Here is a 19,627-nt window from a genome sequence, read left to right as displayed (position 1 = left end):
GCCTAATGCTGGTGTGAACCTAACTAACTCTTCTACAGTATATAAGCACATAAAAGTGTTCTATATGTCTTATATATGCTGTTTTAAATAGTTATTAACTGATGAAGAAATATTTACATAACTTATTGAACATTTATTAACAAAATAATAAACAAGACCATAAAATCAAAAGTTCAGATTTATGTTTGTTTATTTATTTATTTTTTTTCAGATTATATATGTGAGTCGAAACCCAAAAGATGTCCTGGTGTCATTCTACCACTTTTTCAAAATGTATCCAAATTTAAAATGCACAATAAAGTGGGAAACATTTATAGACCTCTTCATATTAGGGAAAGGTACTGTAGAAGCAAGGAATGATTTTTTTCATGTGATTATGAGCAATGCAATGATAATCATTTTTTGTTTTCAGTTTTTAAATTGATTGGCCTTTATATATGCAAAATGAGCACAAAAACTAAAGGTATTTTGAAAGTAAACTTTAGGCTTCAATTACTTCTGTGATTCAGCTTACACTGAGTAGTGTTACATACAGCACTGTACTATTAGTCAACTCTTACAGAATATGAAATATTGAGTTCAGCCTCAAATGCAAATGAAAAAAACCATACATATGACAGTTGCCCCTGGAATTTTTCCTATTCATGTTTCATAAGATTTTATGGTCATATAAACTGAAGGGTTATATAGATGAGAAATTATCTAAAAGTATCTGCAGAATCAGTGTTAGGCCGGGATCACACATACGCGAGATACGGCCAAGTCTCGCAGGTGAAATCCAAGCTCTGGCGCTGGCACTCCAGAGCGGAGCGTGCAGCTCCATGTATTGCTGTGCGGCTGCACGCTCCGCTCCGGAGTGCCGGCCTTAGGCCGGGATCACACATGCAAGAAACACGTCCGTGTCTCGCATGTGAAATCCAAGCTCTGGCGCCGGCGCTCTGGAGCGGAGCGTGCGGCCGCATAGGAACACATGGAGCCGCACGCTCCGCTCTGGAGTGCCAACGCCAGAGCTTGGATTTCACATGCGAGACATGGATGTGTTTCTCGCATGTGTGATCCCGGCCTTACTGTTACAAAGATATTAATTACAATGATCATCATTTTTTAGCTATAAAACATCGCAATGAGAACGAGTTGTAATATATTGTGAAAAACAGTGCCACTTTGTGCTAATATGTCACAAGAATTTCCTTAAAGATCAGGCTTTCAATTTTCAATTATAGGGAATGTGTCCTTAGAACATGACATATTTAATTAAACCATTCAAGTTCAACATACATTTTAAGTATTCTTAAAGATGATTTTATTTTATTTTTTGTAGTATTAATATTTAAAAACTCACAAGTCAATGAGTATCTCTAGACTATTGCTTCATATGATGTACTGCTGTAAGGCATATCTCTAAATGTTGTTAGCATCTTTGGGGTCGCACAATGTTGACCCCATTAACATGTACAAAGAAAACTAAAAAATAAAAAATAAAAGCAGACTATAACATATACACACACTTATAAGTACTGAATACAGTGGGAAAAAAAGCATCAATTACCCTGCTGATTTTTGCAAGTTTTTCCACCTACAAAGAATGGAGAGGACTGTAATTTTCATCGTAGGTACACTTCCACTGTGAGAGACAGAATCTTAAAAAAAAGAATCACATTGTTTGATTTTTACATAATTACTTTGCATTTTATTGCATGAAATAAGTATTTCATACAATAGAAAAATAAAACTTTGTTTGCAGTTATAGAGGTCAGACGTTTCCTGTAGTTCTTGACCAAGTTTGCACTGACTGCAGCAGGGATATTGGCCCACTCCTCCATACAGCGCTTCTCCAGATCTTTCATGTTTCAGGACTGTCGCTAGACAACACTGAGTTTCAGCTCACTCCAAAGATTTTCTATTGGGTTCAGGTTTGGAGACTGGCTAGGCCACTATAGGACCTTAAAATGCTTCTTAAGGAACCACTCCTTAGTTGCTCTGGCAGTGTATTCCGGGTCATTGTCATGCTGGAAGACCCAGCCATGACCCATCTTCAATGCTCTTACTGAGGGAATGAGGTTGTTGCCAAAATCTCGTGATACATGACCCCATCAATCCTCCCTTCAATCCGGTACAGTCATCCTTTCCTCTTTGCCAAAAAGCACCCTCAAAGTATGATGTTACCTCCACTATGCTTCATGGTTGGGATGGTGTTCTTCCTCCAAACACGAGGAGAGGAGTTCATACCAAAAAGTTCTATTTTACTCTCATCTGACAACATGACCTTCTCCCTTGCCTCCTCTAGATAATCCAGAGGGTCATTGGCGAACTTCAAACATGCTTGGACTCATGCTGGCTTGATCAGGGGGACCTTGCGTGCCCTCAGGATGTTAATTCATGATGGTGTAGTGTGTTACTAATGCTAAAGTTTGTGACTGCAGTCTAAGCTTTTTTCAGGTCATTGACCAGGTCCTCCTGTGTAGTTCTGGGCTGACTCCTGAACTTTCTCAAAATCATCCTTATCCCATGAGGCGACATCATGCATGAAGCCCCAGACTGAGGAAGATTGACAGTCACCTTCTGTTTGTGTATTCTCTTTTCTAATAATTGTGCCAACAGTTGTTGCCTTCTCACCAAGCTGTTTGACTATTGACGTGTAGCCCATCCCAGCTTTGTACAGGTCTACAATTTTGTCCCTGTTGTCCTTAGACAGCTCTTTGGTCTTGGCCATGGTGGTAAGAATGGAGTGTGATTGATTGACAGTGTGGACAGTTGTCATTTATACAGGTAACAAGTTCAAACAGGTGCAATTATTACAACTTAATGAGTGCAGAGTAGGAGGGCTTCTTAAAGAAAAACTATCAGGTCTGTGAGAGAAGGAATTCTTGCTGGTTGGTAGTTGATCAAATACTTATTTCATGCAATTAAATGCAATTTAATTATTTAAAAATCATGCAATGTGATTCTGTCTCTCACAGTTGAAGTGTACCTATGATAAATATTGCAGACCTCTTCATTCTTTGTAGGTGGGAAAAGTTGCAAAATTGGCTGTGTATCTGTAAAAGGACAGGATTCCCTCCTACAAATATTACTAAACTTATGGATACCAAAGAGGAAATCTCCTTACACCTCTATTGAGGTCCGATATTAACTATTATTGCCGAACTTGACTATTAATAATTAATATCCACTAAATATGCCTCAGCATTATTTTTTCCTTATACTATATACTAGCTGAGACAAACAGTGTTACAATAAAGGATATTTATTGCACACACACACAAGTCTGCAGACTATAACATATACAGTATATATTTATACCCAAGCTGGCGACTATATATATATATATATATATATATATATATACACAATTGTGCTGATACTGCAACACTAATACAATAATATCACTACAGTAAACAGTGATATCCCAACAATATCACACAGTAATAACCCACAACATCCAGTAATATCACAACAATATCACACAGTATAAAAACCCACAATTAACTGCCCAAATCACCCAAATCACACATTCAATATCAGCTCTCCCATCTATGGCTCATCTATCCCTAAGGCCTAGTAAGTAGAGTATACTCAGCCATGGACATGTGTGTCCATCCCAGGAAGCAAGAGGTAAAAGAGCTCCAAGCACATGTGTTGTCCCTTTTATGTCCAGCCAAGAAGAGGTGTGTTCAGCCCCAGGTGTGTGGGGATGAGGTCACAAGTCTATTGTTGACTGGCAATCCTGATACCAGCACATGGTGCAAGGTGGAGGAGGGGCTACTGAGCACATGTGGAGGAATTATATATCACTATACACATCTTTATGTAAAGACGTACATTTTGGGGTACTTCCCTTCTACAATCCCCCTGTTGTCGAGAACATGACAATGAAATTTGAGGGAAGTGTTGTGCTGGGATTTATTTGCCTACTCAACCCCATTTATAACTAATGACAGTTCAGGATGCAATGAAGTATAATTCTGCACTTAGGTTCCTACACATCATCCACACGGCTGTCAGCTCTTCCCTGCCATTCACCATAACCCACATCTCTATGCACAGAGTACACCTTCTTCTTCTTTCTTGGAGTCTTATTGCAGTCTTCAGTCTCTGTCCTGGTCTTAATTGTCAATCTTCATGTGTCCGCCTATCCCAAAGCCATCTTTCTCTAGTTGTGACTGGTCAGACTCTGGAACAGCTTCACCCTCACAGTCCATAGGTCAGTCAACATCATCCTGTTTGCACCCGTCACCTTGCCAGACTTCACGTTACTCTCCTATAGCTTGATTCAGCAGGATTTTGAGTATGTCTGGCATGATGAGACTGCTGACATCACAGGTTTTTTTTTTTCTGGGCCTCGCAGACTCAGGCACTGGAAACGACTGGACTCAGGCACTGGAAACGACTTTTATCAGACATGCATCAGACACGACTTCCATCAGGCAGTTCAACTGTAGCCTTGATTAAAGATCGTTGATGAGGTTCCACCATGAATAGATACGCAGATCTTTACTACGCAGGTCAGAATTTCTTGAGTAGGAGTGATGTCACAATACCTAAGTTGACTGCGGGAAGAACACCGTCTAATTCTAACAGACATTCAATCCATCCCTTACGAACTTCACCATTGCTAGGGTTAAAGTGGCAAATAACTTAGAAGCTGAGAGGACCTGTCCCTAGAGAACCTTACTCTTTTTCTCCATTCACACAAAACACATATATTACAATTCCATAATGCATATAGAGACCTAAGCTAAAATAGCATGGCTGCTAATGATCCATAATGCACATGCAGATCATTGATCCACGTACAGTTGGACTTACCTACTGGCTGTAAATGCATGAACACCTTCACATGAACACACATACGGAGTATGTCCATGCACAGGTATTCCTGCACTTAAACCTAACGTGTCTATATGCACCCATATGGAATTTACTACACAGTAACACGACAATGAATATAACATCGTTATTTATATACAATATATATTGGATTCGGGGTAAAGGACTGGATTTTTCTTATGTCCTTAACCCCCTTCTCCGGCTGAGTTAATGGTGCTCAGTCTGACTTCTGTGCAGTTGGGTATCCAGTCTTTTGGTCCTCCTGCAGATCATTAACAGTCCAATATATCTAAAATAATGACCAAGAAGAAAATGACAGGAACAGACAGCTTTGGGCTTTATTATAGTCTCCTCCTCATGGCTGAAACCTGAGAGGAGATATTTCAGCTCGGCACCAAACGTAAGACAGGTGTTCTGGAGCCTTTCAGGGGCATCTGGGCAAATGTCATGACTTCTTCTCTGGAGTGATAGGTGCTCTTCTACATAGATACCTAAAATGGGACAAAAGGAACAATACGCTCTGGGAGATCTCCCAGTGCAGTTAATAAACATCCTTATTTGATGCTTCCTTGTCCCACCAAACTCACTCATTCTTTATAGCTGAACTTCAAGGCCTAGGTGAGCACACACCTCCCTACCTATCTTAGTTCAAGCAACAAATCAGAGCATCCATGGATGTGACTCTATTATCCTGCAATCTGTTTTGTACAGAGCATTATACTGCCTCTGTACAAATCCCTAGTTAGACCGCACATGGAGTACTGTGTCCAGTTTTGGGCACCGGTGCTCAGGAAGGATATAATGGAACTAGAGAGAGTACAAAGGAGGGCAACAAAATTAATAAAGGGGATGGGAGAACTACAATACCCAGATAGATTAGCGAAATTAGGATTATTTAGTCTAGAAAAAAGACGACTGAGGGGCGATCTAATAACCATGTATAAGTATATAAGGGGACAATACAAATATCTCGCTGAGGATCTGTTTATACCAAGGAAGGTGACTGGCACAAGGGGGCATTCTTTGCGTCTGGAGGAGAGAAGGTTTTTCCACCAACATAGAAGAGGATTCTTTACTGTTAGGGCAGTGAGAATCTGGAATTGCTTGCCTGAGGAGGTGGTGATGGCGAACTCAGTCGAGGGGTTCAAGAGAGGCCTGGATGTCTTCCTGGAGCAGAACAATATTGTATCATACAATTATTAGGTTCTGTAGAAGGACGTAGATCTGGGTATTTATTATGATGGAATATAGGCTGAACTGGATGGACAAATGTCTTTTTTCGGCCTAACTAACTATGTTACTATGTTACTATGTTACTCTTATCATTATGAATTCTATGGAAAACTGGAGCTAAAAATACAAGTACCAGTAAATAGACCTCATTTACTACACAGGGGGTCTGATAGAAAACAGCAAACAACCAACAACTAACAAATCCTGTTATCATTCCAATCACAATGAACCTCAGATAAGGCCTTTCTGCCTCTTGTCTGATCCTCACTGGTCTAACAATACATTTCAATGACAAAAGAGCAAACTAGCAAATAACAGAAGAGTAAAAGAAAATAAAACAAAACAAACAATCAAAAAGACCAGATGCCAGACTGAAACTCTGAAAACTGAGTTTACATCAAGGCCTCACTAGTCTCCCTGGTTGTAATCGGCCATTTTGAGGAGTCTGCACATGGCCGGGCACAGACTGAGAGAAAATGCCATAATATCTGTGAAAATGCCTGTGCTCCTTGACAATATTGCTAGGCCCCTCACAATTACTTGTGCAGTAACAGTTCCTTGCAATATGTCCAAAGTGACCACATTTAAAACATTTCACAGAATGATATTTCCTCTCTCTAACTGTACCCTACCATTTGCAGTACCTGGCAAATGGACGGAGCCAGCACAGGCATAACATCTAACACATGCCATTCCTGATTTAGGGGCCCTGACAGAACATACTTCCTTTTGTCTGGAACTTTTAAGCTCTTCCATTACTAAGGATGCACTCTTAACAATGTTACGTTTGCACTTTCTTTGTCATTTAGACAGCACATATCTGTCATTACTTTTCGTTATTGGATCAAAATGTGATAAAATATTTGATCCCTCACCTGTTCCATCACTCCCCCTTTTTGCCCTGCACAGGGCACAACTAGTCGGGGATTTGTCCTTGCTTTCAGAGACAAAGAGAAGGCCGGCACCACATTTGAAAAATCATTGATGATATTTTTTAGACTAGTAATCAGTTGGGAACTAGTATCCAGCTCCACACTGCACAGATTAATAATGGCATCACTAGCGGCTGGCATTTCCTTCACAGCTTTGATCTCAGCCCCAGACTGAGTCAGCTATGCTTCCATATCAACACAATGATTTTTCATTTTCAGCAGTTGTGATTCAAGACTGGCTATCTGCTTTTCTCTGTCCACAATATACTGATTGTTCTCTGCCAGTTGTGTCTGTAAGGCACATACTCTGTACATTAGTCACACAACACTGGCAGTGGAAATTTGGGGAATCTGCATTACACAGGGATTCCTCAAACACACAGATTAGTTTGGCTAACATTTGTAGCCATTTACTTGATTTATTCAAGACCGACCATCTCTCTACGCACATGCTGTCATGCCCACATGCTTGTTCCAATAGGGCAGACCACAGTAATCCTGCAAATTTCGGTATAGTGGGGGTTACTGGGTGAAATTTACTGTGCTTTGCTAATCTTTTAAGGGTCAATAAGTCCATACTCACTCTTCCTGAAGCTATCTTGGTCGTCCTCCTTGTCCCTTCTGTGCTGCTTGAAAAGGTCCTTTTACCTCTGGAATGCCTTTTCCTGGCCAGCTGGACTTTTACCTTGAGAACGATTATGACTCTTTGGAAGAATGGACTTTACCAGTCCATTCTTCCAAAGAGTCATAATCGTTCTCAAGGTAAAAGTCCAGCTGGCCAGGAAAAGGCATTCCAGAGGTCAGAGATCACCTCAAACTCTCAAAGATTATCAAGCAAAGGAAAAAAGAAAAACCTTAAAAATCAGAATACTGAGTTCTCTGTTATTGATTTTGTTCCGTGTATAGCTCATATTGAAATATGGCATCACCCGTCTGAACTATCAGCACTCTGAACGCACAGAATTACACAACAGTTCACCCTGTATCAATGTAATCTGTCCACGTCCCTCTGGCCTGGTCAGTTCACAGACGATGACCAGAATTCAAACAGCAAAACATGAAAAACAGAATCTAAACAGTGGGCCTATAGCTCGCCATTGTAAAAGGACAGGCATCCCTCCTACAAATATTACTAAACTTATGGATACCAAAGAGGAACTCTCCTTACACCTCTAATGAGGTCCGATATTAACTATTATTGCTGAACTTAACTATTAATAACTAATATCCACTAAATATGCCTCAACGTTATCTTTTCCTTATACTATATACTAGCTGAGACAAAACAGTGTAACAATAAAGGAAATTTATTACACGCACACACACAAGTCTGCAGTCTATAACATACATATATATTTATACCCAAGCTGGTGACTATAAATATATATATACAATTATGCTGATACTACAACAATAATACAGTAATATCACTACAGTATACAGTGATATCCCAACAATATCACACAGTAATAACCCACAACATCCAGTAATATCACAACAGTATCACACAGTATAAAAACCCACAATTAACTGCCCAAATCACCCATTCAACATCAGCCCTCCCACCTATGGCTCATCTATCCCTAAGGCCTAGTAAGTAGAGTATACTCAGCCATGGCCATGTGTGTCCATCCCAGGAAGAAAGAGGTAAGAGAGCTCCAAGCACATGTGTTGTCCCTTTTATGTCCAGCCAAGAAGAAGTGTGTTCAGTCCCAGGTGTGTGGGGATGAGGTCACAAGTCTATTGTCCACTCTACAGTATCAAATACTTATTTTACCCACAGTATATCTCTACATCTTTCACTAGCTAAAGATAGATATTTATCTATCTAAAGCAGTATCTGATTATAGCTAGTGAAAGATAAAAGGTTTTTGCCACCGAATTTGAGAGCATCATTATGTAGAGACAGAGACCCTGATGTCAGCAATGTTTCACTTACAGGGCTACTTACTGTATTTTTTTTAAATCACCATCTAATCAGCAGGAGATTATCACTAGAGGACTATTAAACCTTCTCCCATATAATTCTTCATATTCATGAGCTCTTTATAACCATACTTCCACTACTGTTTAGCAGCCTTCTGCCAATTGTAAGTGTACACAGAAAACTTTTAATTATCGGGTGGTGTTATAAGGAACTCAGTATTCAGAGGACTGATAGAATTGCAGATTAAACAGTGATCTTATTAAAATTGCAGCCAGAAGCCTGGTAAATTACACAATGTTGAAACCTGGGTCGTTGCCCCTACATTATGCTGCTCTGAGATAGGGTAGCATAAAGCTGGTGACAGAATGCCTCTAAGTCTTTCTATAGCAACAAACTGAAAACAGAAACTGTTTCTGCCATAGTGCTTCCTGACAAAGTGGTAGTTTCTAATCTTAATCTAATCAAGCAAGAGTGATCATCAAAATTGTAAACTGTTAATGTATTTACAAATTCTATAATGATGAAGTTTATCTTATTTTACAGTCATAGGTGGCTCGTGGTTTGATCATGTAAGGGGCTGGTACCAGCACAAGGAGGATTTTGACATACTTTTCTTGACATATGAGGAAATGATAAAGGTAATTAAGATCATGTGCATTATTATTATTATTATTATTTATTTATATAGCACAATTGATTCTAATGCTGTACATTAGAAGGGGTTACATATAAATTACAGATATTACTTACAGTAAGCAAACTAACAATTACAGACTGATACAGAGGGGTGACGACCCTGCTCTGGCAAGCTTACATTCTACAGGATGGTGGGGAAGGAGACAGTAGGTTGAGGGTTGCAGGAGCTCCGGTGTTGATGAGGCGGTAGCTTCGGTAGTGGTGAGGAGGCATCAGGGTCAGTGCAGGCTGTAGGCTTTCTTGAAGAGGTGGGTTTTCAGGTTCCATCTGAAGGATCCGAACGTGGTTGGGATGTGTTGGGGCAAAGAATTCCAGAGAATGGGGGATATTCGGGAGAAGTATTGGATGCGGTTGGGTGAGGAGCGAATAAGTTTGGAGGAGAGAAGGTTGTCTTGGGAGGACCAGAGATTATGTGAGCGAAGATATCGGGAGATTAGTTCAGAGATATATGGAGGAGACAGGTTATGGATGGCTTTGTAGGTCAGTATTAGTAATTTGAACTGGATACGCTGAGGGAATGGGAGCCAGTGAAGAGATTTGCAGAGGGGGGAAGCGGGGGAGTAGCGAGGAGAGAGATTAATTAGTCTGGCAGCAGAGTTAAAGATGGACTAGAGAGATGCAAGGGTGTTAGCAGGGAGGCCACAGAAAAGAATGTTGTAGTAGTCAAGGCGGGAGATGGTCAGGGCATGCACAAGCATTTTAGTAGATTGACAGTTGAGGAAAGGATGGATTCTGGAGATATTTTTAAGCTGGAGGCGACAGGAGGTGGAAAGAGCTTTGATGTGCAGTTTGAAAGACAGGCCTTAGTCAAGGGTTACTCCGAGGCAGCGGACTTCTGGTATGGGGAAAAGCGTGATGTCGTTAATTGCGATAGATAGATCAGGTAAGGAAGATCTATGAGATGGAGGAAAAATGAAGAGTTCAGATTTGTCCACATTAAGTTTGAGGAAGCGAGAGAAGAAGGAGGATATGGCTGATAGACACTCCGGGATTCTGGACAGCAGGGAGGTGATGTCTGGGTCAGAAAGGTAGATCTGAGTGTCCTCAGCATAAAGGTGGTACTGGAATCCATGAGACTTTATGAGTAGTCCCCGGCCAAGTGTATAGATTGAGAAGAGTAGGGGTCCTAGAACAGAGCCTTGGGGGACTCCAACAGAGAGAGGGTGGGATAAGGAGGTAGTGTGGGAGTAGGAGATACTGAATGTGCAGTTGGAAAGGTATGAGGAGATCCAAGATAGGGCGAGGTCTTTGATGCCAAAGGAGGAGAGGATCTGTAGTAGGAGGCAGTGGTCAACTGTGTCGAAACCAGAGGACAGTTCTAGAAGGAGGAGTACAGAGTATTGTCCATTAGCTTTGGCTGTAAGTAGGTCATTAGTGATTTTCGTCAGGGCTGTCTCAGTTGAGTGATGCGGCGGAAACCAGATTGCAGATTGTCAAAGAGCAAGTTAGATGAGAGGTGGGACGAAAATTCAGCATGGACGTGATGCTCCAGGAGTTTGGAAGCAAATGGGAGCAGCAATATTGGGCAATAGCTGGACATAGCTGTTGGATCGAGGGTTGGCTTTTTAAGGATAGGCGTGATTGTGGCATGTTTGAAAGCAGAAGGGAAGGTGCCAGAAGTCTGTGATAGGTTGAAGAGGTGTGTAAGGGATGGGATAAGTGTGGTGGTGAGGTTGGGGAGGAGGTGGGATGGGATGGGGTCGAGCGCACAGGCGGTTAGGTGCGTTTTGGAGAGGAGACCATTAAGCCCCCCTTCAGTGATGTTGGATAGGGAGCTTATGGGGTTTGGGCATTGGTCTGGTATACAAAGGGGTTGTGGTGGTTAAACAATGAAGATTTGCCTTGTTTGGTCGATCTTATTTTTAAAGTGTGTGGCAAAGTCCTCAGCAGAGATGACGGAGGTTGGAGGGGGAAATGGGGGACGGAGGAGGGAGTTAAAGGTTTTGAATAACTATTTGAGGTTGTAGGATAGGGAAGATATGAGGGTTGTGAAGTAGGTCTGTTTAGCAGAGGTGAGAGCAGATTTAAAAGTGAGTGCTGCCTGTTTGAATGCAGTGAAGTTGTCTTGCGAATGTGTTTTCTTCCAATGCCGCTCTGCAACCCTGGACACTTGCCGGAGCTTTTTAGTGGTGTTATTGTGCCAGGGTTGTCTATTGATACATTGCACTCTGGCATGAATGAGAGGGACAACCATGTCAATAGCTGATGCGAGAGTGGCATTGTAGACACTGTCTGTGTCGTGGAGTGAGGATATGGATGCCAGTGGTAGGATAGAGTCAGAGAGTGTGTGGGTGTCTAGGTGTGCAAGGTTTCTGCGGGGGTGTGCATGTTGCTGGACATGGATCACCGATGAGGAGGACAGGGATGAGAAGGTGAGCAGATGGTGGTCGGATAGAGGGAGAGGGGTGGTGGTGAAGTTAGATAGAGAGCAGAGACGGGTGAAGACCAGGTCTAGTGTATGTCCGTCTGTGTGGGTGGCTGCGGAAGACCACTGAGTAAGACCAAAAGATGAAGTAAGGGGCAGACGTGTGGAGGGCTGAGGCTGTTGAATGAAGGGTATCAGCGGGGATGTTGAAGTCACTTATGATGATGGTGGGAATGTCAATAGAGAGAAAGTGAAGAAGCCAGGTGGAGAATTGGTGATTAAAGGCAGTGGCCGGGCTCGGAGGTCAGTATATGATGGCCACTTGGAGGTTGGAGGGACAGTAGATGCGGACAGAGTGGACTTCAAATGAGGGGAGGATAAGGGAGGGTAGAGGTGGGATTGGGTTAAAGGTGCATTTGAAGAAAGGAGAAGATCCACTCCTCCACTATGTCTGGTGCCAGGTGTAAGGGGTGTAGGTGAAGTGGAGGCTGCCGTAACACAGCGCAGCAGGGGAGGCGGTGTCAGAGGGTGTTAGCCATGTTTCTGTTAGGCCGAGGAAGGCAAGCTTGTGAGAGAGTAAAAGGTCATGAATCACATGATCACCTCACCCCTTCCCGACCTTTGACGCATACGCTGCGTCATGAAAGTCGGTGCCATTCCGACCCATGACGCAGCATATGCGTCATGGAAAGATCGCGTCCCTGCAGATCGGGTGAAAGGGTTAACTCCCATTTCACCCGATCTGCAGGGACAGGGGGAGTGGTAGTTTAGCCCAGGGGGAGTGGCTTCACCCCCTCGTGGCTACGATCGCTCTGATTGGCTGTTGAAAGTGAAACTGCCAATCAGAGCGATTTGTAATATTTCACCTAAAAAAATGGTGAAATATTACAATCCAGCCATGGCCGATGCTGCAATATCATCGGCCATGGCTGGACACACTAATGTGCCCCCACTCCACCCCTCCGATCGCCCCCCCAGCCCCCCGATCTGTGCTCCGCTCCCCTCGGTCCTGTGCTCCGCTCCCCCGTCCTCCTGCCCGCTCCCCCGTGCTCCAATCACACCCCCCGTGCTCCAATCAAACCCCCCCGCACTCCGATCCCACCCCCCGCACAGCGATCCCCCCCGCACAGCGATTCCCCCCCGTGCTCCGATCCACCCGCCCGCACAGCGATCCCCCACTCCGTGCTCCAATCCACCCCCCCGTGTTCCGATCCACCCCCCCCATGCCCTGATCTCCCCCCCTTATACTTACCCGGCCTCCCGGTGTCCGTCCGTCTTCTTTGCTGGGCGCCGCCATCTTCCAAAATGGCGGGCGCATGTGAAGTGCGCCCGCCGAATCTGCCGGCCGGCAGATTCGTTCCAGAGTGAATTTTGATCACTGAGATAGGTTATATCTCAGTGATCAAAATAAAAAAAAAAGTAAATGACCCCCCCCCCTTTGTCCCCCCCATAGGTAGGGACAATAAAAAAAATATATATATTTTTTTTTCCACTAAGGTTGGGGTAAGAACTAGGGTTAGGGTTAGGGGTAGGGTTAGGGTTAGGGGTAGGGTTAGGGGTAGGGTTAGGGTTAGGGGTAGGGTTAGGGGTAGGGTTAGGGTTAGGAGTAGGGTTAGGGGTAGGGTTAGGGCTAGGGCTAGGGTTTCATTATGTGCACACGTATTCTGGTCCTCTGCGGATTTTTTCGCTGCGGATTTGATAAATCCGCAGTGCTAAACCGCTGCGGATTTATGGCGGATTTACCGCGTTTTTTCTGCGCATTTCAATGCGGTTTTACAACAGCGATTTTCTATTTGAGCAGTTGTAAAACCGCTGCGGAATCCGCAGAAAGAAGTGACATGCTGCGGAATGTAAACCGCTGTGTTTCCGTGCAGTTTTTCTGCAGCATGTGTACAGCGATTTTTGTTTCCCATAGGTTTGCATTGAACTGTAAACTCATGGGAAACTGCTGCGGATGCGCAGCGTTTTCCGCAGCGTGTGCACATACCTTTAGAATTAGGCTATGTGCACACGGTGCGGATTTGGCTGCGGATCCGCAGCAGAGTTCCATCAGGTTTACAGTACCATGTAAACATATGGAAAGCCAAATCCGCTGTGCCCATGGTGCGGAAAATACCGCGCGGGAACGCTGCGTTGTATTTTCCGCAGCATGTCAATTCTTTGTGCGGATTCCGCAGCGTTTTACACCTGTTCCTCAATAGGAATCCGCAGGTGAAATCCGGACAAAAAACACTGGAAATCCGCGGTAAATCCGCAGGTAAAACGCAGTGCCTTTTACCCGTGGATTTTTCAAAAATGGTGCTGAAAAATCTCATACGAATCCGCAACGTGGGCACATAGCCTTAGGGCTAGGGTTGGGTTGGAATTAGGGTTGTGGTTAGGGTTAGGGGTGTGTTGTGGTTAGGGGTGTGTTGGGGTTAGGGTTGTGATTAGGGTTATGGCTACAGTTGGGATTAGAGTTAGGGGTGTGTTGGGGTTAGTGTTGGAGTTAGAATTGAGGGGTTTCCACTGTTTAGGCACATCAGGGGGTCTCCAAACGCAACATGGCGCCACCATTGATTCCAGCCAATCTTGTATTCAAAAAGTCAAATGGTGCTCCCTCACTTCCGAGCCCCGACGTGTGCCCAAACAGTGGTTTACCCCCACATATGGGGTACCAGCATACTCAGGACAAACTGCGCAACAATTACTGGGGTCCAATTTCTCCTGTTACCCTTGAGAAAATAAAAAATTGCTTGCTAAAACATCATTTTTGAGGAAAGAAAAATGATTTTTTATTTTCACGGCTCTGCGTTGTAAACGTCTGTGAAACACTTGGGGGTTCAAAGTGCTCACCACATATCTAAGTAAGTTCCTTGGGGGGTATAGTTTCCAAAATGGGGTCATTTGTGTGGGGTTTCTACTGTTTAGGCACACCAGGGGCTCTGCAAACGCAACGTGACGCCCGCAGACCATTCCATCAAAGTCTGCATTTCAAAAGTCACTACTTCCCTTCTGAGCCCCGACGTGTGCCCAAACAGTGGTTTACCCCCACACATGGGGTATCACCGTACTCAGGAGAAACTGGACAACAACTTTTGGGGTCCAATTTCTCCTGTAACCCTTGGTAAAATAAAAAATTCTGGGCTAAAAAATTATTTTTGAGGAAAGAAAACGTATTTATTATTTTCACGGCTCTGCGTTGTAAACGTCTGTGAAGCACTTGGGGGTTCAAAGTGCTCACCACATATCTAGATAAGTTCCTTTGGGGGTCTAGTTTGCAAAATGGGGTCACTTGTGTGGGGTTTCTACTGTTTAGGCACACCAGGGGCTCTGCAAACGCAACGTGACGCCCGCAGACCATTCCATCAAAGTCTGCATTTCAAAAGTCACTACTTCCCTTCTGAGCCCCGACGTGTGCCCAAACAGTGGTTTACCCCCACACATGGGGTATCAGCGTACTCAGGAGAAACTGGACAACAACATTTGTGGTCCAATTTCTCCTGTAACCCTTGGGAAAATAAAAAATTCTGGGCTAAAAAATTATTTTTGAGGACAGAAAACGTATTTATTATTTTCACTGCTCTGTGTTATGAACTTCTGTGAAGCACTTGGGGGTTCAAAGTGCTCACCTCACATCTAGATAAGTTCCTTTCGGGGTCTAGCTTCCAAAATGGGGTCACTTGTGGGGGGTTTCTACTGTTTAGCCACATCAGGGGCTCTGCAAACGCAACGTGACGCCCGCAGAGCATTCCATCAAAGTCTGCATTTCAAAACGTCACTACTTCACTTCCGAGCCCCAGCATGTGCCTAAACAGTGGTTTACCCCCACATATTGGGTATCAGCGTACTCAGGAGAAACTGGCCAACAACTTTTGGGGTCAAATTTCTCCTGTTACCCTTGGGAAAATAAAAAATTGCGGGCTAAAAAATCATTTTTGAGAAAAGAATTTTTTTTTTTTATTTTCATGGCTCTGCGTTATAAACTTCTGTGAAGCACTTGAGGGTTCAAAGTGCTCACCACACATCTAGATTAGTTCCTTTGGGGGTCTAGTTTCCAAAATGGGGTCATTTGTGGGGGATCTCTAATGTTTAGGCACACAGGGGCTCTCCAAACGCGACATGGTGTCCGCTAATGATTGGAGCTAATTTTCCATTTAAAAAGCCAAATGGCGTGCCTTCCCTTCTGAGCCCTGCCGTGCGCCCAAACAGTGGTTTACCCCCACATATGGGGTATCTGCGTACTCAGGACAAACTGGACAACAACATTTGTGGTCCAATTTCTCCTATTACCATTGGCAAAATAGGAAATTCCAGGCTAAAAAATCATTTTTGAGAAAAGAAAAATTATTTTTTATTGTCATGGCCCTGCATTATAAACTTCTGTGAAGCACCTGGGGGTTTAAAGTGCTCAGTATGCATCTAGATAAGTTCCTTGGGGGGGTCTAGTTTCCAAAATGGGGTCACTTGTGGGGGAGCTCCATTGCATAGGCACACAGGGGCTCTCCAAATGCGACATGGTGTCCGCTAACAAATGGAGCTAATTTTCCATTCAAAAAGTCAAAAGGCGCGCCTTCCCTTCTGAGCCCTGCCGTGTGCCCAAACAGTGGTTTACCCCCACATATGAGGTATCGGCGTACTCGGGAGAAATTGCTCAACAAATTTTAGGATCCATTTTATCCTATTGCCCATGTGAAAATGAAAAAATTGAGGCGAAAAGAAATTTTTTGTGAAAAAAAAGTACTTTTTCATTTTTACGGATCAATTTGTGAAGCACCTGAGGGTTTAAAGTGCTCACTAGGCATCTAGATAAGTTCCTTGGGGGGTCCAGTTTCCAAAATGGGGTCACTTGTGGGGGAGCTCCAATGTTTAAGCACACAGGGTCTCTCCAAACGCGACATGGTGTCCGCTAACGATGGAGATAATTTTTCATTCAAAAAGTCAAATGGCGCTCCTTCCCTTCCGAGCCTTACCATGTGCCCAAACAGTGGTTTACCCCCACATGTGAGGTATCGGTGTGCTCAGGAGAAATTGGCAAACAAATTTTAGGATCCATTTTATCCTGTTGTCCATGTGAAAATGAAAAAATTGAGGCTAAAAGAATTTTTTTGTGAAAAAATAGTACTTTTTCATTTTTACGGATCAATTTGTGAAGCAGCTGGGGGTTTAAAGGGCTCACTATGCATCTAGATAAGTTCCTTGGGGTGTCTAGTTTCCAAAATGGGGTCACTTGTGGGGGAGCTCCAATTTTTAGGCACACGGGGGCTCTCCAAACTTGACATGGTGTCCGCTAAAGAGTGCAGCCAATTTTTCATTCAAAAAGTCAAATGGCGCTCCTTCCCTTCCAAGCCCTGCCGTGCGCCCAAACAGTGGTTTACCCCCACATATGAGGTATCAGCGTACTCAGGACAAATTGGACAACAACTTTCATGGTTCAGTTTCTCCTTTTACCATTGGGAAAATACAAAAATTGTTGCTGAAAAATCATTTTTGTGACTAAAAAGTTAAATGTTCATTTTTTCCTTCCATGTTGCTTCTGCTGCTGTGAAGCACCTGAAGGGTTAATAAACTTCTGGAATGTGGTTTTGTGCACCTTGAGGAGTGCAGTTTTTAGAATGGTGTCACTTTTGGGTATTTTCAGCCATATAGACCCCTCAAACTGACTTCAAATGTGAGGTGGTCCCTAAAAAAATGGTTTTGTAAATTTCGTTGTAAAAATGAGAAATCGCTGGTCAAATTTTAACCCTTATAACTTCCTAGCAAAAAAAAATTTTGTTTCCAAAATTGTGCTGATGTAAAGTAGACGTGTGGGAAATGTTATTTATTAACTATTTTGTGTCACATACCTCTCTGGTTTAACAGAATAAAAATTAAAAATGTGAAAATTGTGAAATTTTCAAAATTTTCGCCAAATTTCCGTTTTTATCACAAATAAACACAGAATTTATTGACCTAAATTTACCACTAACATGAAGCCCAATATGTCACGAAAAAACAATCTCAGAACCGCTAGGATCCATTGAAGCGTTCCTGAGTTATTACCTCATAAAGGGACACTGGTCAGAATTGCAAAAAACTGCAAGGTCTTTAAGGTCAAAATAGGCTGGGTCATGAAGGGGTTAATGGTGCACGTTGAGAGGTCTAACAAATTACAAGGGAACCTAGACAGTTACTCTGAGTGGCCAGTGTTGGAGCTATTTGTCTCCTGTGACTCTTGATGGTGGGAGGAAGAAGGACCAGGTTGACGATTCAGAGGCTCAGCCTCCTGGCTACTGAGACTGAACTGTCTGGAAGACTTTGTGGTGCTGTTTGTCAATACACTGGAGCCTTTGTCTGCAATCCAACCCACAATATCCTCACACTTGTCCGAGTTCGTTAGTGGTATAGTGCACTGACCAAATTTTGACAGGAACCTATGATGAGATACAGTCAACTTCGGATCTGTCACACAGCCTTGGTGGGCACCACCACATTCACATCCCTTAACCTCACTCTTTCTCATTGTGAATGCATTATGCTTATGATGAGCTCAATATTTGAAGGGAAAAACATCAGATGTTGTAAGTGGTAATTCCTGAAGAAAGGGCCATAAAAGCCCTGAAACACGTTGTATAAACCACTGTTTTAAGTCTACTATCAACTGAAACCTCATCATTATTACGGCAGCACGGATTTAACCCCTTAATGACCGCCAATACGTCTTTTAACTGACCTGAGATATAAGAGAATAGCCTCCCCATAAAGATGACAATCCAGCATCTGTCGGTTGTACACTATAGCTGACAACTTGCTGTACCAGCCACGATCAGTATTTGCACCATCTAAATCTGTTTAACCCCTTAGATGCTGCTGTCAATAGTGACTACATCATTATAAATGGTTAACAGAGTGTGGGGGCTTCTTCCTTGTCACAATTGGTGCCCTCAGATCATGATTTTGTTGTCCTGATGTTTGCCATGGCAATTCATGACCAAATAGTGGCCCTAGAGTCTGACGGCTGTAGTAATCTGTTTAGAAGTTAGCAACATTTAGGTGGTAAAAATACACATTTTCATTTCTGTCATACCACTTTGCATTAATTCCTGTAAAGCACCTGAAGGGTTAATAAACTACCTGACAGCAGTTTTCAATATGTTTAGGGGTGCTGTTTTTAAAATGGTATGACGTTTGTGGGTTTCCCAATATATGGGACCCCTAAAGTCACTTCAAACATGGATAAGTGCCTAAAAAAAAAAATTTTGTAAATTTCTTTGAAAAAATGAAAAATTGCTGCTACATTTTTAAACCTCCTAAAATGCTAACAAAATAAAATAACATTATACAAATGGTGCTGATGTAAAGCAGACATGTGGGAAATGTTATTTATTAATGGTTTGCTGTTGTATGACTATCTGGATTAAAGGGATAATCATTCAAATTTAGAAAATTGCTAACATTGCTTAACATTTTTCTCAAATTTTTGATATTTTTTTATAAATAAACACAAAAAATGTTGAACAAAATTTACCATTATCATAAAGTATAATGTGTCACGAAAAAACAATCTCAAAATCACTGGTATTTGTTGAAGCGTTGCAGAGTTATTACCACATAAAGTGACACTGGTCAGATTTCAAAAATTTGGCTCGGTCACTAAGGGGTTAATCCACACTTCCTATAGTATGA

The 19,627-nt window shown here is 42.7% G+C and overlaps 1 protein-coding gene across 1 annotated transcript in view; it reads left to right on the top strand.

Annotated features, from left to right (window-relative positions):
• Nucleotides 1-19,627, top strand: part of LOC138680669 (amine sulfotransferase-like) — an 82,897-nt gene that overhangs the window by 57,862 nt on the left and 5,408 nt on the right. Inside the window, exons 4-5 of the mRNA XM_069767974.1 lie at nucleotides 212-338; nucleotides 9,466-9,560. Of these exons, the coding sequence (XP_069624075.1) occupies nucleotides 212-338; nucleotides 9,466-9,560 (222 nt within the window). The remainder of the gene's footprint in view (nucleotides 1-211; nucleotides 339-9,465; nucleotides 9,561-19,627) is intronic.

Source organism: Ranitomeya imitator, chromosome 5 (genome assembly GCF_032444005.1).
Source record: "Ranitomeya imitator isolate aRanImi1 chromosome 5, aRanImi1.pri, whole genome shotgun sequence".
Lineage (NCBI taxonomy): Eukaryota > Metazoa > Chordata > Amphibia > Anura > Dendrobatidae > Ranitomeya > Ranitomeya imitator.
This window is presented reverse-complemented; position numbering and strand designations above follow the sequence as displayed.